Source organism: Enoplosus armatus, chromosome 13 (genome assembly GCF_043641665.1).
Source record: "Enoplosus armatus isolate fEnoArm2 chromosome 13, fEnoArm2.hap1, whole genome shotgun sequence".
In the NCBI taxonomy this organism is placed as follows: domain Eukaryota; kingdom Metazoa; phylum Chordata; class Actinopteri; order Centrarchiformes; family Enoplosidae; genus Enoplosus; species Enoplosus armatus.
Window position 1 is genome coordinate 11,405,151 of NC_092192.1, and position 27,643 is coordinate 11,432,793.

General features: G+C 39.3%; 3 protein-coding genes across 3 annotated transcripts; 2 read left to right on the top strand and 1 right to left on the bottom strand.

Moving 5' to 3' along the window:
* The first annotated feature begins 921 nt into the window (after nucleotides 1-921).
* On the top strand, nucleotides 922-3,718 carry alox5ap (arachidonate 5-lipoxygenase-activating protein). The gene is made up of 5 exons (XM_070917505.1): nucleotides 922-1,046; nucleotides 1,154-1,235; nucleotides 2,637-2,707; nucleotides 3,222-3,303; nucleotides 3,391-3,718. The coding sequence occupies exons 1-5, from the start codon at nucleotides 971-973 to the stop codon at nucleotides 3,551-3,553; spliced, it is 474 nt and encodes a 157-aa protein (XP_070773606.1). The 5' UTR covers nucleotides 922-970; the 3' UTR covers nucleotides 3,554-3,718.
* Nucleotides 3,661-5,366, bottom strand: LOC139295459 (mesenteric estrogen-dependent adipogenesis protein). The gene is made up of 5 exons (XM_070917654.1): nucleotides 5,167-5,366; nucleotides 4,922-5,055; nucleotides 4,475-4,590; nucleotides 4,198-4,371; nucleotides 3,661-4,087 (listed from the first exon to the last, which is right to left on the bottom strand). The coding sequence occupies exons 1-5, from the start codon at nucleotides 5,364-5,366 to the stop codon at nucleotides 4,073-4,075; spliced, it is 639 nt and encodes a 212-aa protein (XP_070773755.1). The 3' UTR covers nucleotides 3,661-4,072.
* Nucleotides 5,367-8,479: 3,113 nt separating this feature from the next.
* b3glctb (beta 3-glucosyltransferase b) lies at nucleotides 8,480-27,051 on the top strand. The gene is made up of 15 exons (XM_070917692.1): nucleotides 8,480-8,558; nucleotides 10,908-10,945; nucleotides 11,043-11,082; nucleotides 11,737-11,846; nucleotides 16,847-16,923; nucleotides 17,063-17,174; nucleotides 17,308-17,444; nucleotides 17,929-17,992; nucleotides 18,611-18,727; nucleotides 21,120-21,189; nucleotides 22,106-22,219; nucleotides 24,412-24,511; nucleotides 25,042-25,161; nucleotides 25,743-25,887; nucleotides 26,728-27,051. Exons 1-15 carry the CDS (start codon nucleotides 8,498-8,500, stop codon nucleotides 26,860-26,862), a joined length of 1,440 nt encoding a protein of 479 aa, XP_070773793.1. The 5' UTR covers nucleotides 8,480-8,497; the 3' UTR covers nucleotides 26,863-27,051.
* The last annotated feature ends 592 nt before the right edge of the window (nucleotides 27,052-27,643 follow it).

Genomic DNA, 27,643 nt, shown 5'->3' on the forward strand with positions numbered 1-27,643 from the left:
AATTAGATTTCCTTAATAAAAACCCTATTTTTAAAAGTAATTTTACATTCTACTTTTTGCTTCTCCTTTTATTTATTCCATCAATTTCTGGCCAATTTAATCAGTTTATAATATCTTTATAAAATGCATCAATTTAACAATTGATTATAACTGAACACTGTGTGAACAGTTGGGGGAGGGAGTAGTGGCTTTAATGGAAAAGGAAAATATGATTTTGTACAGTTTTCTATGTGTATAACATCTGTTGGATTAAAATGTGAAGAACAAGAGAGGAAGCTGCATTACCATTCAAAAGCACATGCAGGTGCTGTTTGACTGTAGGTAAAACAAGTCAGAACAGGACAGCTTTTGAGATAGCTTGTAAATGGCTATACAGTACTAATACACTTAAAACCTTTCACCGCTGGAGCAGACATTTTGACTTGTCATAGAAGGAAGACACAGGTGTAATTGAAAGCATTACTGTGCCATTAAATAATGAACACCTGGGGTTTCAAGTCATAATGTCTGCTGTGAAAAAGGCCTTTTGATATTTTACCTTGTCTACGGCACGTCCTGTCATATAAATGATAGTAACAGATTTCCCATACATTGGTCATTTGCCAGAAACACTCTATACTCTATAAAGCTGCCTCAAAGAGCTTCCACCAGAAGGCTGTTCAACAACAAAATATTCAATAACGGCGATGTAGATTTCATGTCTATGTGCGTGCGATCTGGCCAGGAAGTAGCAGGCAACTTGTTTGCACCTGTCTATATTAAGCCAGAGCATCATTTACATAAAGAGGAAGCCACAAAGGAGTGTGTATGTGGGATGGTGGGTGGGATGGGGGAGTACATGATGTCATAGAGGGACAGATCAGGTTTACGCTCTGCGACTGGCTGCAAAGACACACTTCACACTCCCTCAGCAACACATCATCCACCTGCTCCTACAGCACCAACAGCACCTACAGCTCACACAGTGATCATGGACTCCAGCAGCATAGTGGTGGAACATACCTACCTCCTGGTCATCGTCACCCTCATCAGCGTACTTCAGAACGGTGAGAAAAAACAAGAAATACAAATAAGAGTCAATCATAGTTTTTTTTTTTTTTAACTAAAAAAAACTCCAAATCAGTGATGACATTAATGATCTCTGTGTTTTAAGCATTCTTTGCCCAGAAGGTAGAGAAGGAAGGCAACAGTCAAAATGCCCACACACCTGCTTTTGAACGACTTTCTTGTGCCAAGTAAGTGCCCCTTCTTCGATACTCAGTTCCTCTGTTAATGTAATCTATGCCAGTGATAAAATTGATTAATTTGTCATTTTTGTTTCCTACTATAACATTCTTAATCTTTAAATCGGGCAGTCCTCATTTGCCTGAACACTCCCAGATATAGAGATAAAAATCTGTCACAGAGCTCATTTGAATGCTTGCTGGGAAAGTAACAATAGACATTAGGAAAACTTTTCCCCCCCATCCTCTCAGTTAGGTGACTCATCATCATTTGTAGGTCCTGTTAAAGTTAAAAGAATTGAAAACTGCTCAAAGATTTGTATTATGTCACCGTGGGCTTTGGGAAATCTAACATTTTATAGACCACACGATAAACAAATAATGAAAATAATCATCAAGTTTCAGCACCACAGATAATAGTGCTTCGTGCTGCGAACACTTCATCACTTAGACGTGGCTAAAGCTTTAAATTCAAATCTAATATTTGTAACTGACATAACGTTCTAGTCGTTCTATTAGTCCATGAGCAACAATGCACTTCCTGTTTTTATCTGAGCCACATCCTGTCTTGTAGGTAACATGAAGATTTCAACAAAAAAAAGTTAATGTTAGCCTCTAAAATGTGATGCAACATTTGGTGACAGTTTAAAAATGACCGTCTTTGTAATATCTCTTGTTCAGTACACTTTTTTTTTACATTTCCAGTTTAGAGCAATGTTAATGTTAATTGCCCTTAGATTATTATCAACTCAGCTACAAAGTAAGGTGAATTTAGGGAGTGATATGAAGTTAGGACAGTTTTGGACATCGCATCAGAAATCTTCTATTTTTCAAGATTTTTCCATCTTAGATTGTTTAATTTAGGGTAAAAGAAGTAAAAGTTTCCAGGGTTTCATAAGAAAGTTGCAAAGATTTGAGAAAAGTCTAAAGAAATATGCAAATAATTGTATAACAAATCAGCTCGTGACCCCTCATATTTGTCCTGATAGACTGGTACTGGTTGAGAACCACTGTTCTGGTGTTTTTTGGGTAAGTCTTCTGACGTGTATTAGATTGGAAAAGGTTTGACAGAAGTGTCTCTGTGTAACATACTTTACAGATTATTGCAATTTATTGCAACAGCCAGTGCGTGCTGACTCTGAGAGCGACCTCAGTTTTTCCTGGCATCCCATTTCAACTTTGTTCCATCAACACTCAGAAAGCCACACTGGGTTTTGTAGCTCATGCACTGTTTTGTCCCTCAGATATTGTTTTTACAGCTTCAAAAGATTTCAGCCATAGAAAAAGGGCTTGGTATCAGTTGCCCTCTCTGTCTGTAACACACTGGCCGATTGCTTCATAGTTTCTCATTGCAGGTGACTTCCTTGAAATGTGAAATGTTGAAATTACAGTTCTTGTTTATGCTTCCTTCAGTCGTAACTGCATGGACACTTATCCCACTTTCCTGGCAGTGCTGTGGTGTGCCGGTCTGTGCCTCAATCAAGGTAATAATTTTTCAGGCACACATTACTTCTTTACCAATGTTTGGGAAGCAGCAAATTCAAAACTGCACCTATAGTCAGATTAGTATATATGAACCCTTGAACAATACAACCATACAGTATGTGGCTGTTAAACATCTCATTCCAAAACCATGGACATTAGTAGGAGTCTGGCTGCAGGCTTTGTTCCCATTCAGCAACATGAGCACTGACGTAAGGCAATCAGGCCCGGCTCACAGCCCAAATTCGCTAAACAGGAGTCCCAAATTCATTCACTGAGGTCTGGGATCTGTGCAGGACCTCACTTTGGGCAAATGGTAGAAAATACTGTACATCTAACTAATATATTCCCATACAAAATAAGTTCACATGCACACTGTTTCACCACTTTAGCCATATCTTTTTCAGGAAAGTTAAACCTTTTATGCACTACAATTTATCAGCAGTATCCCTTTAAGCGTACGATTTATACTTATTATTTAACCCACTTTTTTCTTTTTCTGTCATCTGTTTGAAGCTCCAGCTGCCTTTGCTGGGATCATCTATATTCTAGTAAGGCAGAAGTACTTTGTTGGATACATGGGACAAACCTCACAAAGGTAATTGACCAAGCGATCTCAATACTGTATGTTGTGTGTGTATTTAGAGGCAAGGTCTGACTAAAAATGTTTCAAATGTCTTTGTAGCACCCCGGGCTTCCTGTTTGGAAAACGTGTCCTCGTCTTCCTGTTCCTGATGTGCGTTGTGGGAACCTTCAACTACCTGCTGAAGCGCTTCTATGGCAGCGACTATAAAGAATACGTAGACACCATCACCAGCGCTGCGTCTGCTCTTCTCCTCATCCCTTAGTCCAGAGTGCCACATAATGGCAACAACACTTCCCCACATTTATCTTCTAACTGATGAGAACGGTATAAAACTGAATTAAGACTCGGCATTTTGTAAAAGAGCATTTATTGTATTTGAGTTTGGTAAAAAATAAAGATTAAATAAAAACACGTTTATTTCTTAAGAACAAAAGTCTACAAATGTTTGATTCTGCAGTAGCACTCATTTGACCCATTCAACCCCTCATACAACAGTTGTAAATGAAGTGAGGTAAAAAAAAAAAACACTCCAGACACAAACACATCAACTTAGACACAGAGTTTTCCTAAATAATCTTCATGGCATTCAGAATTTCCTCGTCTGTGATTTCCACCCACTGCACAGAAGAAAAAAATTGGACCCAACAGTGATTATCAGGTAAGTCCTGCAGGCCCAAGAAGTGGGCTGGTCACAACTGTCCGTCTGTTGATCAAGAAACTTTCTTGAGGAAGCAGACACCATCAAAAACGGAGCTCAACCTGCTCTTCATCCACTGCCAGCTCATGTCAGTCTCAGCTTTAAATGATAACAGATACAAGCAGAGAAGACAAGTTAGTCCTGTGCACACTGGCAAATAAAGAGAATGCCAAGATTAATATTAACACGTAATAAGAGGAATAACTCACGTTAAATTTTCTTTTGCTGAAGCCAAACCAGTGTGGGAAGTCAAAGAGGGCATCAGAGTAGTATTTGAGGGTGAAGGAGGCGTCTCTCCACACAGGCTTGACTTTTAATGGTTCATCAGTTGTGATGTGGATGTTTTTCGCTGCCCAGCTCTCCAATAGTTCAGAAAAGTCAATCTGACATGAGGAAGAGTCACTTTCAATATCAAAAATCAGCAAATAATCACAGAAATAACTTCTGGACACGAAGGTGACAGAAAAAACTTAAAGCCCTGCTTACCTCCACCCTGTAGCTTTCCCCAGCAACAGAGGCGATGGTCCAGTCCAGGCCTCTCTCCATCTGCCACTTGATGAAAGGATCGTTGCCTTCGATGGACACCACGTACTGCTGCAGCACTGATACAGGAATGAAGAGAATTCAAGAGGAAAAAGGGGAAGGAGACAGAAAAGGAGAAAAGTACAGAAAAAAAAACATGTTGTCATGTGGCATAAGCACTGTGCTGCCATTGTAATTTCTCTACTCCACCCATTGCAAATGTCCCAAGTTTGGAAGAAAGCATGAGTCACCCATACCGCCACACTGCATGACCCACTAAAATACACACTGGGCTCAAAAAACACAATTTTGTGTAAACTGAACAAATGCCAGTGGTGCCTTTGAGGACACTTTCTATTTTCACTGTGTAATTACTTCAGTGTCTCAGGCTGAAGTCTTATGTTAAGTTACCTCTGGCTTCACTGGCTGCCTTTTTGTTCAATGAAAGGTTTTCTTCGCAGGCAGAGATCAGCAGATAGATCCTCTTGGACAGCAGGCTCTTTCTCATGGTGGTGTACTCCCAGAGATTCTGCATTTTAACTTTCCTGTAGAGCACATCAGTCAGTTTCATGCGAGTTTGTTCGTGTGTATAAATAAGTGTGAGTGTATTTCTAAAGGTCTATCCTCCATCCCATGCAGTCGACTTCTTCTCTCACCTTCCCGGCGAGTTCTGGAAAACTATTTTCCCTCTGCAGGAGTCGAAGTCATCGATGAGCACCAGGCTCTTCTCCGGATCGCTGTGGACTCGGTACCCAGAGCCGAGAGCCTCCACGGAGAACCCGGCCGGAGGTTTTCTCAGGAACTCTTCTACTTCTGTCGCTCTCAACCTGCCGTGGGACAGTTTGTTTAACGTCATGGTGTCACGTTTTTCTCCCTTTACTCCTGCTGCTGCGTCCGCTGCGCCTGTTTTTATTGTCTGACTCAAGTCTGCAGCTTTTAAAGGGTCCAGCCGCCGTCAAGTAGACGTGTTTACACAATAAGACTTCCGGTCTCCTTTGGCCAAAATAAATCCCTTCACCAGGAATATTTTATGTAGCTGTGTTTTGTCGGTTGGTCGTTTTAGTCATTTATCATGCAAAACATCCAGTGGAAATTATGTTACTGAAGTAAACGTATCAAAAATAAAAGTACTCAACAGAAAAATGTCCCCTGACTATTATTATATATTATATGATTAGATTATTATTACTCATGCATTAATGTAAAAGCAGGATTTTACTGTTGTAGTTAGTTGAGGTGGCACTGATTTTTTACTATTTTGAATGGGACTGTAACTAATGACTATTTTCATTATGGATTCATCTGCTGATTATAATCTATTGATTACTTGGTTTGTAAAAATTCTGAAAATAGTGAGAAATGCCATCACAATTACCCAGACCCCAAAGAGACACAATGTTTTTGTCCAACCAACAGTTATTTTAATTTCTAATTATTACAAGTAATTAAAACGACAAGCAGCAAATCCTGACATTTGTGAAGCTGGAACCATTACATGTTTTTGCATGAAAAATGACGATTATCAAAATAGTTGCCAATTCATTTACTGTCAATCGACTAACAAAGTAGCCTAAAAAAGTAAAGATAAAGACCATAATCGAGGAAATGTTGCTAAATTGAAATAAGAGTATGTTTTCCACTTAACAGATTATTTGGTATCGGAATAAAAAAATATACATATATATATATATATATATATATATATATATATGGGTAATGTCTCATGTTTGCTAGATTTGTTTGGACTTTTATTTTGAAGGGAAATGTATCTACTTCCTGGTTCATTAAACTTGACTATCGGGTGTGACAGTTCTCAAAATGTCTTAAAGGTTTTTACTAACTGCTCTTTCATACATATAAACATAACGAGCATACTTAAGTAAGTAAGCAAATAAATAAATGATAATTACAAATAAACAATTAGTATATAAATAAATCAAAGTCAAACAAATTGAAAAAAACATATTGCTCCCTTTTATTTTAGACTTTCAGACTAATGACCCCGGAATGTACGACTTTATGGGAAGCCAGTTGAAGGCAGCATTTGGCCTTGTGCTTGGAAACAACAGCAGGCGGACGCTTGAACTCTTTAAGGAAAAGAACAGCACCTAATTTGAAACACTGGTGAATTCTGAGTCACCCATTGTGTCTTTGTAGTGCGGTGACAACATTAATGTGCTGCTTATTTGTGTTTCATACCAACAACATATTCTCCGTACAGACTTTTGTGATCATGTTGCAGTGCTTTTATTCATAAGCAGTATTTGTTTTGTGCTAGGTGAGCACATGAATGTGCTAATTGCTGTCTTCAGATAAAATGACCCAGTTGTACTTGAATTGTAGGGAGGAGTTAGATGCATGTTCATATGACACATTGTCAAAGTGCAAGGCTGTAGTAATAGATTTATAGACAGGAAATCTGAAGGAATGTACTTTGATCTTTATTATACTGTTTTATACATTTCCGTATATTATTAAAATCTCATATAACTAAATAAATCTGATACCTTGTGAAAGTCAAAGCAGCAGCAGCACCATATAAAAATAAGATAACCAACACAATGTACTTAAAGTACTCATTAGGCAGTAGAATGGCCTCTGTCAGAGTTATAATACTCTATATGCACATAGAGTATTTACACAAGCTGTCACAGAATACAGCTCTATCATTACGATTTCTTTCCGCACAGTTCAATTTATCCCCACAAAAATGTGAACACTCACAACTGCGGTTTCACGGCAGGACCAGCCTGTTTAATCTTTGTGGCCAAGAAGTCCATGATATGTTACAGACATAAATGTAACATATCACACAATAAGCAGTTAATACCGACAGAAAAAAGCTGCATGTTCATATGATACATTGTCAAAGTGCAAGGCTGTAGTAATAGATTTATAGACAGGAAACCTGAAGGACAGTACTTTGATCTTTATTATACTGTTTTATACATTTCCATCAAAGATTAGATTAAAATCTCATATAACTAAATAACACTACCACAAGCTATACGTTATATTAACGTACATCACCCCTGTCCCCACTGCGTTACATTAACGCACTCACCCCCTACTGGACACTTTATCTGGACACTTTACTTTATTCTGGTCACTGCACTGTTGTTATTTATCTTATCTTATTTTTATTTTTATTCTTATTGTTATTTTAGCTTTTATATTCTACTTATTTGTTATCAAAACAATAGCACCTTCACACCACAGCAAATTCCTTGTAATGTATGTTACTTGGCAATAAACAGTTTCTGATTGTGATTCTGATTCTGATTCTAAATCTGATACCTTGTGAAAGTCAAAGCAGCAGCAGCACCATATAAAAATAAGATAACCAATGTACTTAAAGTACTCATTAGGCAGTAGAATGGCCTCTGTCAGAGTTATAATACTCTATAATACTGGATTATTATATCGGATATACAAATACGTAAGCAGCATTTTAATGTTGTATCTGATCAAAGTGGAAATCATTTGAACTACTACTATAATATGTGCTATATAAAAGTCTAATATCTACTTATCAGCCAATTATATTTGAACGTAATGTATCTGCCAGGTAAGTAGTAACTAAAGCCTAGCTACTTAACATAGATACTTTATGGTCCACCTAAATAAAACTGTCCTACTTTTGAGGTGTGAGTGGCTTTAAAATGAAAAAGATGGCAATTTACTGTGGCTGAACATGAAAAACAGTGTCTGTTAGTGTAACTTAAATGATATATTTTATACATTATATCAGAATGACCAGGACACAATATTATTCTTGTGTACTGAGCTACAGTATGTCATGGTAGTAACCTGAAAATATAGTATATGTATATGTGTATCCCGCTGTCCGCTAGAGGTCGCTAAAGCTCTGCATTAACACTCACTACAGACGAACACAAAGCCAGTACAGGAATGTAGCTTACCAATTTGTCCAGTTCGCCATGAAAAGACGGTGATTTCAAAGGGAAAATAACGGCCACGGGAACCATGTCACACCATAATGTGGTTAACAGATGCAAACTGGTGGCTTTGCTTCTTCTTTGGCTTGGTAAGTGGGCTCAATGCTCTACTGAGACAGCTACTGTGTTAGCTAAGCCGCTAGCATTAAGCAGGAAACACTGCGTCAGACCGGCTGAGAAACACCGGAAGTTGCTTCGATTTGGCCTTCAAATCAAAGTTATTAATGTAATATAAGAATGCATAGGGTACATTACAGTTTGGAAAACGGGCCAAAAGATGTCTTTAATGAGAAATTATCCAGTTGAGTTATTCATTATTGTCTCCGTGGTACTTGCTGTACCAAAAAAATGTTAGACTCTTTTATTCTGAAGTTCAAAACAGGAAATGGTGGTTTTATTCCGGATAGTTTGACGCAGCACAAACATATACAGGGGGTCCCTTGGGCTTCTTTGTAAACAAGAGGCAATTTAAAGTACATTGATACACTTTTAAGTTAAACAGATATCGGATGTCAAACGTTTTATCTGCAACTATGCCTCCTGGAGAAGTATGCGCTGAAAAATGTGATGAATTAAGATGATTGTGAATTAAGTTACAGCCTACGTCTAGACCCAGTTTGCAGTGAAATTTACCATAACATGTAACCCCATGGTGCAATTGTTGTTAAACTGTAGCTTTTGTTTTGCAAATGGAACATGAAGGCCAACTGCAACAAGATATTTGTGTGCCACTGAAATCAGCCAGCATTTGATTTAAAAAAAGATATACCCCAAGTTGCTGAAACAGAACAATCATTAATAAAAAAAAACACTGCACACCCAGTTAACTCTGGCCAATTAGACCTCTGATCAGGTCCAAGCTGGGCGGGTGTTATGCTGGGAAATACATGACGTCACTGAAGGAAAAGGTCTAGTGAATGATTAAGGTGTGAGTGGTCCTGACCTAACATGAGCAGTAAGAGGAGGGCGAAGCAAATGTCAATGAAACACAGGGTATACAGGCCCACAGGTAATTAGTGAAATAAGTGAAAACACCTGTGGAGGTTTAACATGGGTATTCAGGGCCTTTAAAATACACTGAAAAAGCGTACACTGTTTTAGACCTGGGTTGATTATAAGATGTTTGACAAAATGAATATCATATCATGTTATTGCTCCCTTTTCGCCTTTTATATGTCAGAACAGAAAGACAGACATAATGGAATTCACTTTTACAATATATCAATGTGGATATCTGGAAATATTTTCTTTCAAGGATTGCAGCTCTAGCTCTTGGTTTGTTTTGTCCTGTGGTGGTGAAGGGGCTGGTATCAAGTTTACAGTATTCAGGAGCAGTTTTCGTGGTTAGATTTGGAAAAATTCATTTTTTCCAGTTTGAAAACTAATAACGGCCCAGCGAGTGATGCCTTTTTCCAAATCAGGTATGAAACGTATTTGTGTTGATGTCTTAGTGAGGAAGATTTACAGCCTCATTTACATCAAGTCTGTCTCAAAGAAATGAATTAAACCGCTTTCCAGACCACAAAGAATGGCATAAAAGCTGTGGGATAGCTCTGCCAGACTAGTTGCCTGTGTGTGTTTACAAATATTTTGAATACAGTAACTTAACAAGTCATTATGGAAACTTAACTTCAACTTACCACAACAGTAGTGCAATACAGAACTGTACTATTGAGGCATTTTATTGCCAACAGTGTAGAAGATCTGATTATATTAAGGTGCACCTTGATGCCAAATGTTGTTAATATTTACTTTAATTCCTTACAGGACAGTTGTGTTTTCCAGCCATATCTCTACCCTTGGCATATATTGACATGCTTATAGACATCATTACATTTGTTGAGTAGGATATGTTTACCACCACAAATCGTACACACTGAGCTGTAACAACTACAGCTGTCCTGGTTTCAGAGTCCGTTTTGAGCTTATCTCATGAAGTTTTATCTTCTTAAGACAGTGAAAAGAGCTGCCACTGCTGTCAACTCTGCTACTGCTCTGGTTTGCACCATCATTGTACGTCATACTGTGACACATGAGTTAATGGTAAAACTTGGAAAAGTGGTTACCGCCCTGTATTGATATACATAGTTAGTACTTGCTGCACTAATATAAAGTGAAGACAAGTATATTGACAGAAATATTTGCTTATTAACTAACAATTATTTCCATTATTCATTGATGTGTCTATTAGTTGCCAGAAAATAGTGTCTTCTCAATTTCCCAGAGCTCAAGGTGATATATTGTTTTGTCAAGATATTCTATTTTCAACAGTTTATAATGATATAAAGCCGGCAGTCTTGCTTGATATATGACTTCAAAATGTAATCAATTAGCACTTGTGCTGTAAGTGGACTAAAAGATTAATTGGCTACTCATGTCAGCACAAGTAATTAATGCATTTTGATGATGTAACGATAACACTGTCGCTTCTTTTCAAGGCCCCTCCGCTGGAGACAAACACACAGGTTGTGCTCATGTAAGTGCTGCCCCCAGATTCCCGCTGTGATTGTGCTTCATCATGTGGCTCAGCAGTGTGTGTCAGACTTAACAAGAATCCCTCTGACTCCCCGCAGGCAGCAGAGTGCCAGGAGCACACCGCGCACAGCTCTGTTGGTGAGTGGGGGATTTCACTGCAGATGGTCTGATATTTCATCCACAGTGACACAGCATTTAGGAAAGCAAATCAGTTATATGGTGCATATAAATGAGGCTTTATTCGATCCATGCCACCACTTTGTACTCTGAAAAATGAAAGCTCAACCCAGACACCAAAATCTTTCCGATTGTTCATTACAAAAAGGAAATCTGAGGGGATGCTTTCTTTTCGAGAGTTATATGAGAAGATTGTTGCGTGTATGTGCTAAATATGAAGCAGCCAGTTAGCTTAGCTTAGCATAAAGACTGGACACACAGGGAAACAGCTGGCCGGGCTCTGTCCAAAAGTAACCAAATCTACCTATCAGCACCTCTAAAGCTCACTAATTAGCATGTTATATAAACGACTTTGTGGAGGTTTTCCCGGCAAGAAAACAATTAAGTGTATTTCCCAAATTGTTGAACTGTTCCTTCAAACAAGTTGGATTTAAAAGAAGAGGAGATTGGAGAGATTAGCCTCGATGAAACAGTTGACATGCACAGAAATTAACTTTATAATTATTGCAAGTACAGGAAAATAATTCATCATTGGATTTCGGTCTCTTTGCATCATCATGTCTCTTTTCTTTGCCTAATGTCTCTCTATCTTTTTTCTGTTCATGTTTTTCTCAGGAATGGAGGAGGTGGTGTTAGTGATCCAGAGTCAGAGGAACTCCTACCACGCCCGGCGAGGTGGTCAGAGGAAGGTGCAGATTCTGCAGCAGGCAGCTGAACTGGGACAGGTAACATCTGGCAGGCATTGGATGTCTGTGGTAATATGCTGCTTTTAGATCTTGGCCCTGGTCTTTGTTGTGTGTCCCTGTCATCAAGATTGAGAATAAGGGTATGATAACCTTTCAAAATAATGAGTCTAGTTTTGATAATCTATTAAATTATTTCACAATATATTGGTTCATTTATATATATATATATATATATATATATATATATACACACACATATATATGGCAAACAATGTTGTTATCACCATTAAGGGCTCAAAAAGGTTGCATATATGCCGACTCACAATGTGTTGTGCTGGCAATAAAACGGTGCTGCAAGAAGCTTCATTTTTAATTTGTGTCGGCGTCTTTTGGGGTTTGACTTGGAGTGATGCGTTGCTGTGGTATTGCGCTGGTACCAATAGGTGTCCTCCTTGCCATAGAGCTCCCATTACCTGGGCTGAGAGGAACCAAGCTCTCCGCCGTCACGCGGTAGTTATTAAAGCGCATATGCCTACAAAACGGATTTGTTATTCACCTCAGTGAGAGATGACAGGAATACGGCCGTGACAGCCCGCAGCAGAGACACAGAATTGTTGATTTTCCTTTTGATGGGGATGCATTGATTCTTCCTCTAACCTCATTTTCAATCCAGAAAACCCCTGAAAACAATGGCAGAAGGCAGTCAGCAGGGACTCTGTGGAATAATTTCTACAGTAATATATTAATAATAATATAAAGTTTCAGACTGTTGTGAAGTTTATTTCCTTTGACTAGTGAAACCTTTGACTGTCTTACGTTTCAGATATCCTTTTCATCAGGCCGTGGTCAAGGCTGGAAGAGTGTTGTTGTTGTTGTTTTTAAAGTAACAATGATTTATAATGATAATGTTTTGTCTGATGATACTTTGGATTTGGTAGCCTCTCAACCTCTCTGAGTCTGTGTCGTCTTTCTTTTAGTGAGGAGACCTCTGCAATCACACTGCAGCCTGTAAACAACGAATGTAGCAGCTGGAAAAACGTTAATCACATACGCTGAACACGTCAGTGAATGACTCGCCAGCGACAGAGCGGGAGCAGTGATTGAATCTGATGCGTCTATGATTGTTTTGTTTAGAGGCCATGTGTTGGTGGTTTGAGGTGTTCACTCACCAATTTCTGTACAAATTGTACAAAGAGACAGTTAGTGAGAATGTCGAGAAACATCAGTTTAACTCGACTCCACTGTCATTCATAGTTGTTGTTAACAGTCAGAGGTGCATATGACAACAACAGAGATTACGGAATAGAAGAGAGCAAAGATGGAAATAGAGGACATATGCATCCCTTCCACTTTTCTAAATCATATTTATGACCCCTACTTTTACAGTTTCACTCTGATTTACTCACAAAAGTCTCTGTTAGCGGTGTCATCTTACTGTCCAAGGTTAGTTCGTATAAAGCCCCATAGAGTTCCGCTTTTTGACATTAAGTGTTAAAATTTGGTCTCATGAAAATGTGATACAGCCAAGACACGACACCATTGTCTTTGCTAAACTTTACTTTCAGCTTCTTCATACAAATCTTCTAAGTCCTCCTTTTAAACAAGATTTTTTTGACTTCTACGTCAAAGTTTGAGACCACGCTTGAGATGATTTCTTAGAAGTCTTCGATGTCATAGAGGGAATCTCTGATTTCAGGTAATAGTGTGCGCTCTCAAGAAGAGGTTTTTTGAGTAACTGAGAGTAAATCAAAATATTGGATTTTGCCTTTCAGATGCAGACACGTGCAACACTCTCTTAGTGAAGTTTTTGGGGCCCTTTGCCACCGGAGAGGAAGTAATGTATATTTTGATTTACTCTCAGTATTCTAGGAAGATGCTGGAATAAAACATCAATGAAAGATAAAGCAGTAAGGTACAGTGTTTTTTAAAATAAAGACGTAAATACAAGATGCATCAGATCAATGAAACTAAATGGGATTTTAAATAGAGTTAGTGCATTAATAATACAGGAATTCATATATACAGCATTTCATTTAATCATCTTATCATCGAGAGTGTTAATACTGTGGTAAAGACGGTAAACCAATTTCTTCATAATGTGTTATTTGCTAAATAGATATTAATGTATATAAATGCAGAGGTTGTGTGTGTCTTGGAACAAAAGGCATGAAAAGGAAAGTTTGAATGGAAAGAGAGACGTCCACAATATCCATGAGAACTCACACACAAGGCTGAAAACATATTTCTGCTGCAGCACTCGTTAGTAAAAAGAAAATCACAGAAAAAGCTGCCTCTCAACTGAATGAAGGAATTATTTTTTTATGGGAGTAGAGAGTTTGAGAGGCTGTGTCAAATAATAAAATCTATAAAACCAGACATGCTGTGAAAATAACCAACTGCAGCTTCTGAAAGTGTCATGAATAGCGTATTTGGATGCGTGCATGTGTACAATCATCTCTGCATGTGTGCTTGTGCTGTCAGGCAGTGATGTGTGTGTGTTTAAGTGAGGTAGGTTTATCACAACGAGATGGACGCAGATTGTAGAAAGCTGTTTTGATTGAGGGCGGGTTATGCGTCATGCGTTTTTTGATTGATGTATAACCCAGGTGATTATTTCGGCTGAAGGCAGGATTAAAGGTGGCGAACACACGCTGACAGCTTGTTATCTGACTGATGTTTGGCTGTTTTTTCGTTTATTTGGTGACACTCAAAGGGTTTTGTCATACAGTAAATCATAGTTACACATCCTGGCTTAATATTTATAGGGAGAGATAAGCCTTTTGTTTCAGCTGAGCCTCACGGCTCTTTATTTGTTGTTGGCCGCAGGTACAGGCTTTTAATCCAAGACGTCACTGCCAATGCTGTGCCTTTTTCAGCCTCATCATCCAACCTCATTACAAAGCCATCTCATTTGGCCCCTGCTCTCTCAGGTCTTTTCGCCCACGTTGGATGGTAAATACCCCTCTTACACCTTCAGAATCTGAAGTAAACCTGAGAAGAGGTGTGTTCGCATTGTCTTGAAATAAAGCAACCATACTTTTTTGTGAATATTATGTGTCCACTAGCTGTACTACCTCATGCCTTAAACTATATTAATGCAATGTTTTATCATCAACATGATTTAATGAATTATTCTCGTGGTGTTTTGTCTTAACTGTACCTTTACATGGACAAATGCAACAACTGGAACATTCAAATTCTCCTGGAATGGTAATGTCAATCCACCACTTTGGTCTTGACCGAAATATCTCAACAATTATTGGATGGATTGCAAAGAAATGTTGTATAGACATTTATGGTCCCCAGAGGAGAAAGCATACAGATTTTGGTGATCCCCTGACTTTTCTTTTTCAACATGGATGTAATGAGGGACTTGATCTCTATCTAGACAGGAAAGAAGCAGACACTGACTATCATTTCAAACCTATTTTTGGCTGCACTTACATTAATCCTTACGACTGTGTCTATGTCTGTGCTATGAATAGCTGCGTGGAGGAGATTTGTGAGTTCTTCTGCATGAGTCACTTGGTGAGGAGGGAGATGTAAAACTGCAGCTTCTGAATCAACTGTTTCACCTTGTTATTGCCCTCATTTTGAGCCTGTCTCTGTCAAAACTGTACTCAAAACTGTATAAAACTCCACATGCAGCAGGATGGGCAGATGTTGTCACTCAACATGCTGCTGATCAAGGCCTGGCCACCCACCAGCATGTCCAGGTGTATTCTGCAGATCATCTGTCAGCGTCAGTGCAGCATGCATCATTTCCTCCAAGGTGTCACTTCAGTACTGTATATAGTCCTTGTGTTGTTTCACTTTCAGCTGTTCTATCAAGCATCCCTCAGGGAGATGAACAGTTTACAGTGCTCTCTAGTGGTGAAAGATAACTCATTTAGTCATCATCCAATTGTCTTTGAATGTCTTGGGGTAAATTGTGTTACTCAAAGGAGACAATTCCTCAGTTTTTTAATGGATGTGTTATCTTCTTGAATTACAGCAAAATAAAACAGTTTCAAATAGATGTTTTCAGTGTGATTTCACACTTAAATCCAATAACACCTATCCAATGTTTGTTTTTTGATGGACCTTAAGTGTTAGCCATGATTGTCAGATACATTTTTGGCTACATTTATCTACCATAAATCTTTTTAATTAAAATTAAAATTTAAAGTTTAGTTTTTTAATTTGAAAACATCATATATATATATCATATGGGGAATATATATTATCCACACTAAATTAATGTAATTACACTGCATGATTAAGGGAATTTCCAGTGCATGCATATGCATTATAATTACAAACTGGCATGGGATGTGCACAGTCCAGGGGACAGGAGGGTACCCATCATTGATACCCATCTACCGACCATCAGGGATATCGGTGAGGTGCCTGCGTAGAGCCCGAAGGATACTAGACAATACCCTCCCCAGCCACAGCATGTTCACCCTGCTGCCATCTGGCAAGCGATACAGAAGTATCCACTGCTGTACCACCAGACTACAGAGCAGCTTATTTCCCCAGGCTGTTAGACTTCAATTTCAGACTTCAAATTCATCCCCCTGACTTCAAAATGAATATTTTTTTTATTATGTTTTGCTCTGCGTTGTTTGTGTCCATGTAGCAAAAAGGGACTACAAACATTTTGTTATACAACCGTGTGTTGTAAAATAACCATTAAATGAACACTTGATTTGTTGATAAAAAGATTAAAATGCAGCATTGAAATAAAAGAGAGAGTTTAATTTTCCTTATTTAAAGTAACAATATACTTTACAGATGACACCTATTATACATTGACAAACACCTCATATGAAGTGTGTTTAACAAACCAGAAAGTTGAGTTTATGATGCCAAAATGTATATGGAAACACCTTTACTTTTATGACTGCAGAAACACAACGATTTTAGATGTAGGAGTGAACCATTATGTGCACAAAATGTTGTTTACTAAGTTATACTTTCATCTCCCATCCATGAGGTGCACACACACACGCACACCTTTTACATTTAGTAAAATTAAATTGTTTTGTTTCATGCAGGGTGTTCCAGTTGTTCTTCTTCTCCATGAGCTGTCAGAGTATGAAGGGGATTGGAGTATCCTCCCTGCGCTTCCTCTGTAAGTGTTAAACAACCATATGGAGATGATAAACAAATTAATTAAATCAGATTCAATAAGATTTAATTTAATTCAGCTTTAATGACTCCTGTGGGGGGAAATAAAGACAAAGTTAATGGCTTCTTGTGGATCTTTCCAGTCTCTCTGCCACTTATGGCCAATCAGCATCCTGGTTTTTCTTCATAGAGGAGGAAACCAGTGTCACGCTGCCTGCTCTGCTGCAGGTCCTGCACAGATATCCAGTCCAAGGGGTGAGATACACACACCCCAACATCTTCCTAACTATATTGATGCACTGATGCCGATGTGAAACAAGCAATGCAAAGAAAATAACTGAGCAACTTTCTTTCATATCATCCTGCTGCCCCCTTTTGCAACTCACAGGAATGGTTTTTGGGTAAGCATCTCCAGGACAACGAGGCCTCCATCATCCACCACTATGCCTTCTCTGAAGACCCCAGTTCCTTTAGTTACCCTGACCCTGCAGCAGGCTGGGCGCTCAGCATGCCGCTGCTCCAGAGGTGTGTGTGTGTGTGTGTGTGCGCAGATGTGCGAGCATGAATGTGTCTCCTTTCGGCAAGAAAGCCATCAATAAGCAGTAAGAAAAGATGTCACAATCACATTTTGGGCTGTGCTCGAAATCTAAACAGGCACTCCATCGATTTTTATATAGGCCCATAAAATGTCCCAGGAGGAAGTCCCATCTTCAGAAGAACCTTTTAATCTACTGAGGATGCAATCTCTACCATTGCAGCCAGTCTTTCAAATCTGGAGTATTTGCTATTTTACAATGCCAACATGATTCTGGAGGCCATAATCGTACCCACCATAATAACAGAAAAGGCACATTTTGATGTATTTGGAATCAACAGAATTGCTGAACCAAACCAATGACCCAGGACTTCCATAACTTTGACTCAATAATGTACATTCTCATAGAAAATGTAGGACAGTTCCCACTGTTGTTTCTCTTCCTTCAACATCTTTCACTTTCATGTGATTCAGACTCGCTGAGCGGATCCAACACGAGCATCTGAAGTCAGATTTTACCATCGACTTGAAACATGAGGTACATGAGGAACAATTTCCAGGTGTTTCTTGAATCTGTGTGCCATCTCCTGCCTATCACTATAATAAGTTAATGTTAAGTTCTCGGTTCTGGTTCAAATTCTACTTTGCGCCTCAACAACAGCTGTGAAAAGCATCTGCTTCATCTTTCAGGCAGCCTGCCGAGCTAAATGCTTTCGATATACCGGTTATTATACTATTAATGCTAAAGCTCTACGTCTGAATAGGTCTGAGTATGTGTGCATTTGTGTGTGTGGGGAGATTGAATAAGCACAAGCAAAGACATTAATAATCATGTAATTGAAATTCATAGCATGAGTTTTAAACTTTGAGCTGTGTTTCCCTTTTGAAATGCTCTAATAACTTGTGGGTAATACAGAATAAATCATTTGCCATGTAAGTAAGTGTATATTAATCCAAGTGTGTGTGTGTGTGTGTGTGTGTGTGTGTGTGTGTGTGAGAGAGAGACAGAGTTACTAAGAGGTCCAGAGCTGCCAGGCAATTAAAGATATTTACTGTTTTAGGACCCAGAGTGAGCTGTTGTACCTATCACTGCAAATCACTGTTTCAACTGTTATAAGGCCTACATTTCTCTTCATGTCTGTCTCTGGTTTTCTAGATTGCGTTGTATATTTGGGAGGAAGGAAACGGTCCGAAGCTGACAGCAGTTCCAGAGTTTTGCACAGAGACAGGAGACAACTGTGCTACGATGTTTACAACCTACCTGCCCAACTGTGTATGTACAACGCTTATTTATGGATGTTTACGTCGTCATTTGGCTGAAATTAAAATGTACAGCTCTTAAAGAGTGTGTCTGTGGATAAAAGTGTCTGTCATGGCCATTGTATGTGGTTTCGACACAAGCTCCTACTTTGAGAGTTAAATGTTGGTAATCACTCCAGACAGAATATGAAATGTCACAACCCAAAGATTAAATATTTTGTAGACAATTACCCTTGTCCTGACAGGTGTTACTGATCTGGACTGAACATGTACAACTCATGTAGGCATGACAAGGAGGAACTCAAGGACGTCTCTCACGGTTGCTTTTATGATCCATCACTTTAAATCACATTTATAACTCAGCTGTCCAGTTTAGTTAGCAGTTAGCAGTGAGCGCATTGCGCACGTTGCCACTGCCAAGGCCTGTTGCACAGGAGTACAAATGCATGGACGAGTGGGCCAAGTCAGTCTGAAGGCTAAACAGAAACCAAGCAGACAGTTAACCGTACTGAGTGGGATGAAGGATCACTGCAGCTCGAGTTGAGTGTTTGTTGAGTTGGAACAAAAGCAAGCACAAATGGGCACTGTGGCACATTTTGGCACAAGGCAAACGAAGATTTGCTGAGCATAAGATGGACTTCCTGCACCATAAAACAAAATGTTTGCACAGGTTACAAAGTTAAGTAAACCTTATATCCGTAGCACGTACTCTTTCTTATGCCAGAATGGTAAAGAACATGATTTCAATTATTATATGACCAAATACGCACCACATCTACTCTTGTGAGGTCTCTGTTTTGTACATTAAATTCTACTTTATTTACCTCCTGTTCCTTGATTTAACACGTTAATCAAGTAATTTCTCTTCAGCAGTGCTGTGAGGAGAGTTTGCATGAAATACATATAGTCAAAACCAAACAGCTTATTTTATCCAGCAGCACACTCCTGATAAACTGCAACCCATGACAATCACCGGTTCCCCTGTAGAAATAGTTTTTAGTATCTTGGGAGAGTGATTGATGGTCATATTAACTTTACAGTAAATAATGAATACATTTCTAAGAAAGCCACACAGAGATTGTATCTACTTAGGAAGTTAAATTATCTTGAAAAGACATATAAGAATCTGTTGGTATTTTATTTTACAACATGATCATGTGGTATAGGAATCTGAATTTTAGGAATAAATTGAACTAGAATAGTAAATATAACTAGTAAAATTAAAGGGAAACCCCAGATGTAACCAAGTGAGAAACATGTTCTTCCCACACTTTTTACACGCACTTTGAACTTTTACCATCTTTCTTTCCAAATGCAAGAAATTCTCCCTTTTTACTCTCAAATGTGTTTATCTTTTACAAACCATGTTTGTTGATATCTTGTATCGTTGTAGTAAAGCCGAAGCCGGCAATTTTCCACAATAAAGTGTGCTTTTCACTTGAGGGTTGAGGTCCACTGCAGGTGCTCAGCATGATAGTGACCGTAGAAAATCTGTGAATCTCCCAAATCACAAACAAAGAAAAGCAAACTGATGCCTCATTTCAGGCAGGATTAGTAGGCTGTAGATGTGGCTGAAGCACAAAATAAGGAGTCGAAGATGTAGTCACAGGATGTTGTCTCCTCCAGTAAGCCCTCAAGAAATGTTGGCGGCTTGTCATCAAGACAGCAAAGGTAGAGAAAGTTTAACTGCTGAAGAATCTCGTACTGGTGGAGTCTCTTATTGATGCAGAAGATTGATACCAGGATCTACTTCCGAGCACATCTCCATTTATTTCTGAAATGAACAAATACTGTATATGTATTTGGTGTGTATGTATGGTGTATTTATCTTTTTTTCATGTTTCTCATTCTTAAAATTCAAGTTTTATTTGGTTATGTTATAATACACATTGCTGTATACATGACTTTTCCATAAAATAACATAATTTGAAGACCACCTGACACAAATAATACATGAATAATATAGCACTTATCACAAGCTTACAGGAAAGACTTTTAACCATGTTGAGGAACAGTCTGGTGTTTATAGGCCTACTGAATATTCCACAAGGGTAGCAGGTTAAATGACAGCTATTAATAAGTACTGGCATCCCGATTACTGTCATTTTCTGGAATAAGAAGCAACACCTGAAATGGGAATTCAGTGCAAATGAGATATAAGTATTGACACGGCTGGAGAATCTAAGTGGAGCACTACCACATTGCTGTGATTTTCTTTCCTCACATGATAATACTGTTAGGGGCCTAGTGTGCCTCATTTTGCCATCCTGACTCAATTTTAAGTCCATTACCTTCCATATTTGTCCCACCTCACTCTGTGTTTGTGTTCACCTGTGCACTTTTTACCATTTTATAACTACAATGAAACATCAAAGTAAGTACATTTTTCTTCCTCACCTTTTTAGGGAGATCCAGTGTCGAGGAAGGACCTATTTGTTGCTGTGAAAACTTGCCAAAAATTCCACTCGGAGCGAGGTGTGTGTGTGTTATTTCTTTCCAGTTTTTGAAGGACAAAAACAGTTTAATTCATTAAAAAAATATTATATTCTCCAGTGGTGGAAGATGTATTCAGATCCGTTACTTAATTAAAACTATGAATTAATGTAAAAATACTTAATTATGAGTGAACGTCCTGAATTCATAATCCTACTCAAGTAAAAGTACAGAAGTATTATCAGCAAAATACACTTAAGGTATCAAAAGCAAAATTATTGAAATTAAATGAAATACAGAACATTTAGCAGCAGAAATGTTTTCTACAGTGTTTTTGTCACTTGTTTACAGCCACTTGCTTAACAGGCTGCTGGTCACTGAGTCCGAGTTCAGGTGAAAACTACCTGTTAAAATTCACAACCTCGTCCAGGCTGTCTGCTGAAATTGCAACAGTTTGTGTAATTATCCAAAACATCGATGTCGGTTTTTAGGTTCAAAATGAGACAGTAGTTATGGGCTGACTATATTAAAGCAAATAAGAAGTAGAAAGAACCGTGTGTGATTAACTTGACTCTTACTTTAAATTCAGGTCATTAGAATTGTATAACAAGCTGTCACTCAATTAATTAAAATCAATTACTTAGAGGATTTATTTGAGAATGAATTAATGTAGGATAGGTCCCACTTGTTGTGGATCAAAATCAATTATGCGTGATTATGATTATGAGTTATTATGAGTTAACATTTTGTTGTTTTAATGTAGATTACCCAGTGTCTCCCCTAGTAGTAGACATCTTCCATTATTTTATTACACAGAGCTTTGGAGTTTGCAGGTTTGCAGTAGGGAGATTATTAATTATTAATTATGAGCTATGACAGCCATCAAAGAGAGAGAGTTCTGTATGTGTCTGTATGCTTCATCTCTCCCCCCCCCCCCCCCCACACTTTCTCCTCACAGTACCGGTGGTGAAAGCCACCTGGGAGAAAGATGCTGGGTTTTTAGAGTATTACAGCGATGTCACTGATGCCTCCATACCCACAATCAGTCTGGGAGTGCCCAATACTGAGAGAGGTGAGCTGGTCAGCAACAGTGTTTACTGATTCCTGCAGGACAGATCGAGGATATGTTGGAGGCTCGATCCATCCACCTTCGATCCATCCACCCATTCCTCCTCCAGCTCCTCCTGGAGGAGGAATGGATGTGGTAGACAAATTATTTGCTAATAGATGATGTGCAGAAACTCACTGGGGAGACTTTTAGCCACACTAAACTAGGATGGTGAACACGGTAAACATTGTACCTGCTGTTGTATGATAACAGAGTTGTTAAATTTGGGTTTAATTACATTGAATTTGGCTGATGTGAGGCAACCGAATTTGTTTGGTTTTCAGGCATTTCTGTATTAGTAAGTGCCAAGTCAAATATATCAGAGTTTCCCAGTTGTAATTACAACTTGAATGCTGTTTACAAGTTGGAAAACTCGCAATTACATTAACTTGTATGCTGACGTTTAGCATTTAGTACCACTGTGCCTAAGTGCAGCCTCACAGAGCTGTTCACATGCCTGTAGACTCTTTGAGATTTTCTCCTGGTGTGACTCTGGGTCCCCTCTTTGTTTCAGTCACCACCACGTTGTTAGCAGCTTGTCAAGTTCAAACTGAAGTTCAAGTGGTACTTCAGTCACCTCACAGCCACCACTCTCCATCCCCTTTTGTTTCCCTGTGTTTTGTTCCTGGTGTGAGATCATGGTTACAGGGAGATAAAAAATCCTTCAGGCTCTAGAGCACTAACGCTTCTGACTTCCTGTCCTCACACACTTTAAGTGCACCACGGATGGAGGAATCAATGTATGGACGGACAAATCAAAAGACGAGGGAGTCATAGCACATAACCACAAAGCCATTCCTCTTCTCAGTGAAGAGGTGGCTAGATGACACTTGAACTTCCTCATAATAGGCTCAGAAACAATAACTGCACCAATGACCGGTGCCAGTGAAAAACAGACAGACACCAATTTTATCTCTGTATTACATGTATTCTTGTCTGAGATACCCCTGATTACAGGACAGATCTGTCTCTGTCACTCCCTCTAATGTACTTCTGAGTCCATTCACACAGCAGGGGGACAGGCACAGTGTCAACAACACCTCCATCTCTTTTTCTCATCTATTCTTGTATTCCTCGTCTCTTATTCGCAGGCTGATGGAAGTATTACCCTGCCTGCCATCTGTCTCATACCTTTTTTATTCATTCTTCATGTCCCCCACAATCTTTAATGCTTTCCAAGCCTATGCTTTTGTTCATTTTCTCATTTGTTTCCTTTCAGCGTAGTGCCTCTCTCCCTGTAGTTTGATATTGTCTCCTATTTTTTCCTTTTTGTTAAAGCACCACATTAACCTTTTGCTCACGAGAATAAAAGCAAAGGGAATGCCCCTGTCTTTCCTTATTTTTTTCCTTTTTGTGTCACTACTACTACGATACTGTATATCAATTTTGACATCTCGTTTTTCTACCACCATCATTCACCACAGTATTTCTGTTCTTTTGCCTGCCTCTTCACTGGTATGCTGACGGGCTGTTCCTCGTGACTTTGTCTTGACTTATGTCTTTTACTGCCGTATATCTGTGCTTTCATTTCTTTCATTTTTATGTAAGGGTGCATTCATTCAAATAGGTCATTGGTGGTCAATGAAAAGTCAAGAGAGGGTCACCAAAGTCAATAAGAGCCATCCTCTGGACACCATGGATATCTGTACAAAATGTCAGTCCATCCAGTGGATGTTGAGATACTTCAGTCTGGACCAAAATGACAAAACAAGTTTTTCAAAATATCCGATCTGGCCTTTGAAGTCGACACAGATCATGTTTAGTACCAGTAAAATATTGGCAGACTCTGACTATTACATTACAAAAAAACTAAAACTAAACAATTAAAACTCCATGACATCAGCACAGTGTTGCATTTTTCACCCACACATTACCACGTGGCAAACTTGTAACCATCTCGCTGCTAGTTTGAATAAAATGAGGAATGTTGTTTGTGAGACAACAGACCAGATCTGATTATCACTCCGTCATATACTCAAACACACACATTTAAACACAGACACTCTCATTTATCTTAAGGGTCAAAAACATCCCGTTGATATAATACTTTCATGGGGTCTGAGGAAATTGCTCCTCCCAAGGATTTCATGAGCCACAAACCTGGACTGGCAACCCCCGTCTCATCTTTTCCCACACTTTCTGTTATCTTCCTGCAGGACATTGTGGGAAGACATTTGCCATCTTGAGGCAGTTCCTGAGCAAAGCTGTGCCGAAGGCTGATTGGCTACTCATTGCTGATGACGATACACTCATCAAGTAACTGGGAGACGTTTTAAGTTTTTGTTTTAACCTACCACTTCCAATTTAAATTTAGTAATTATAAGCATCAACAAAAACATTCTGCTGTTACTAACTAAAGTAAAAATCTCTTTTGATGATGTGATTTATTTAAAGATCCTGCACACAGGTGTTTTCACTTGCTGGCTCATTATAATTCTGCTCAGGTGAACCAGTTAGAGTTATGAAGGTGTAAACAGCTGACAGCTGAAACAAAAGGGTGACAGGAGGTTGAGAGAGATGTCAGTCCGTGCATTTCCACATAGAGCTGAGAAAAGCTCAATCAGGCAAAATGAGTGAAAACACCTGTGGGAGTGGACAGTGGTTGAGTAGGACCTTTAGAGTTGACTGTTTTTGTGCGGTCCAGAAACAACTTTAGAAATGGTTTTAATCTCCTAAAAAGTCTCTGAGTGGATATTTCATGTAACTAGGACCTTGTTTGTGTGTCTTCATACAGTCTTTGTGCTCACTTCCTGTCTGTTTGTGTGTTGATTATCGTCCATCTATAGTTTACCCAGGTTGCGGCAATTGCTGCGTTGCTATGACCCAACAGAAGCAGTGAGCTTGGGGGAGAAATATGGCTACGGCTTGGTTCAGAGCGGATACAGCTACACCACCGGAGGAGGAGGGTGAGGCTGTGGGGGGAGGGGGGGGTGTCAGTGTTAAGGTGTGTTCGGACAGAAAGGGAAGCACATTTTTGCCAACTGTACAAACGATAGCTGCAAGTGTTTTTGTGTTCAGCGCAACTTCTGACTGAGCTCAAAACTCTGGCTCTTTCTGTTATTTCCCTCCAGTCTCTTTCCTTTTCCCTCTCTGTACGTTTATGAAGCACCAGGATACATGCAAATTCTTTGATCAAGTTGAAACTTTTCCATTGACTTTGTATGCAACCTTACCACCTCTCAAATTCACTTTGTGTCTGAACACAGTTATGATAATAGGGGGATGAAGCTACTATGCAAGGTTTTAACTATGCCATAAGTATGTATAACTATAACATTTTAGCAATGTCGCAGAAAAACAGAGCTCAGTGTAGGAACAACAAAACTTTAGTCAGTGATTAACAGCCACACAAGCATTGCTATAAGGTTTGTGTGTGTGTGTGTGTGTGTGTGTGTGTGTGTGTGTGTGTGTGCGTGTGTGTGTGTGTGTGTGTGCGTGCGTGCGTGCGTGCGTGCGTGCGTGCGTGCGTGCGTGCGTGTGTGTGTAGGATGGTGCTCAGTAGGGTGGCGGTGTCCAGGCTAGTTTCCAGTGGTTGTCGCTGCTACAGTGACGATGCTCCTGATGACATGGTGCTGGGCAGATGCTTCACTTCCCTGGGTGTTCCCATCACACACAGTCCACTGTTCCACCAGGTAGGGAACAATATACACACACACACACACACACACACACACACACACACACACACACATACATATCTGCAGCTGATGTGGTGTCATCAGGTCAAATTAACTGCCCATGAAGCCATTTAGGGCCAAGACGTTTGACTCGCAATAGTGACCAGAGGCTAAGAAACATGGAAATGGAACAAACCAAAAAATGGGCTGGCCACATTAGGTCAATGGAAATGCACAGATAAAAAATACAGCACCAAAATAAGATATGCTCCCATTATTTTGTTGGTCGCCTATACTGTAGAAGGCTGTAGGGGTTGTTAGTGCATGCAGGTGAGAGTGCACTTGTGTCTGATTTGCTAGAGCAATGACATGAAAGCTGTTGCACTGCAAAGATAGCCAGGAGGGACTGTTAGGTAGAAGTAAGATTGTGGATCATGATGATGGATATCGTGCTGTAGCGTCTTTCCTATGAATTTCTATCTACCTCACCCAGTTTCTCTGCAGCCTTTCCAAAACCGTCACTCACCCTGCTCAAACAGAGGCGTGCGAACAGAAACCGCTCAATAAGCCAAAAGTGTTTATGGGGGCCAGATTTAGGCAACATTGATCTTTATCCAGTGTTAGATGATGTTCTGCATGATGCTCTCTCCGTGTTTGTCTTCCCTAAATGTAGGTGGTAAAAGACAGAAAGATTACTTTGTGGGTATAACAACAAAATATTGAATGAAATACCCTGGAGAAATTGTGAAATTGTTTTCAGAAGTGGGAATCCCCAGAATGAATGAAACATGAATCATTAAGCAGACGCATACATGGGCACACGCACAGACAAACCACTTGTTTTTGATATTTTAGGCCCGACCGGATGACTACTCTAGGGCATTGACGTCCTTGCAGCAGGCCATCTCCTTCCACAAGCACTGGAACATAGATCCCGTGGCCATGTACAAACACTGGCTGCAGGACGCACACCCACGAGATGAACTGTAGAAACACTGTGTGCACACAGTATGTATAACTAACTGACCCGTGGACAAACATTTCATCCAAATCTGCACAACAGCGTAGAGCTAAAGATGAGCAAACAAGCAACCACCACCACCACAGGAAGTGTAATCCTAACAGACCTGACAAACACGCCCTGAAACATAATTCTTACAAGCCTTAATACCTGCATCAACATTTTTGATATCAACTGTAAGTGAGGGTATTTTATCACCCAGGTCTACAGAGGTTTTTAGCCTCATTTAGCTCATTTTTGGTGTGTGTGTAATCTTTGCCTCTGCTGGATGTGTAGGTAGATGATTGTTTGCTAAAAGGTTAGCCAAACAGCTGCAGAAACCATGCATATGATGCTTATCAATTACTGTAATGCAGCTTTAATGAAAGCATACATTTACAACTGTAAACTTCAAAGCAGTGAAATTTGCTACTGAAATCCTAATTTGTAGTAAAAAGAGAAAAATAACGCTAGTGGCCCTGCAAGGCTGTACTTATGCAATAATGCTAACGTCACAATGACAATGCTGACATGCTTATGCTTAGCAGGTACGTTTACCATGGTCAACACCTTAGTTTAGCAGGTTAGCATGCTAACATTTGCTTGTTGGGTATTTGGGTCAAGTGAAATTTTGACTGATTATAGCACCAGATGAAAAGTCATTAGGAGTATCCTCTGGGGAACATGAATATCTGTAGCCTGCCAACTTTTTACTTTTTCTCAAGAAGTTGGAGGTCTTCCTGTTGACATCAGTACAGTCTCAGCCTTTTT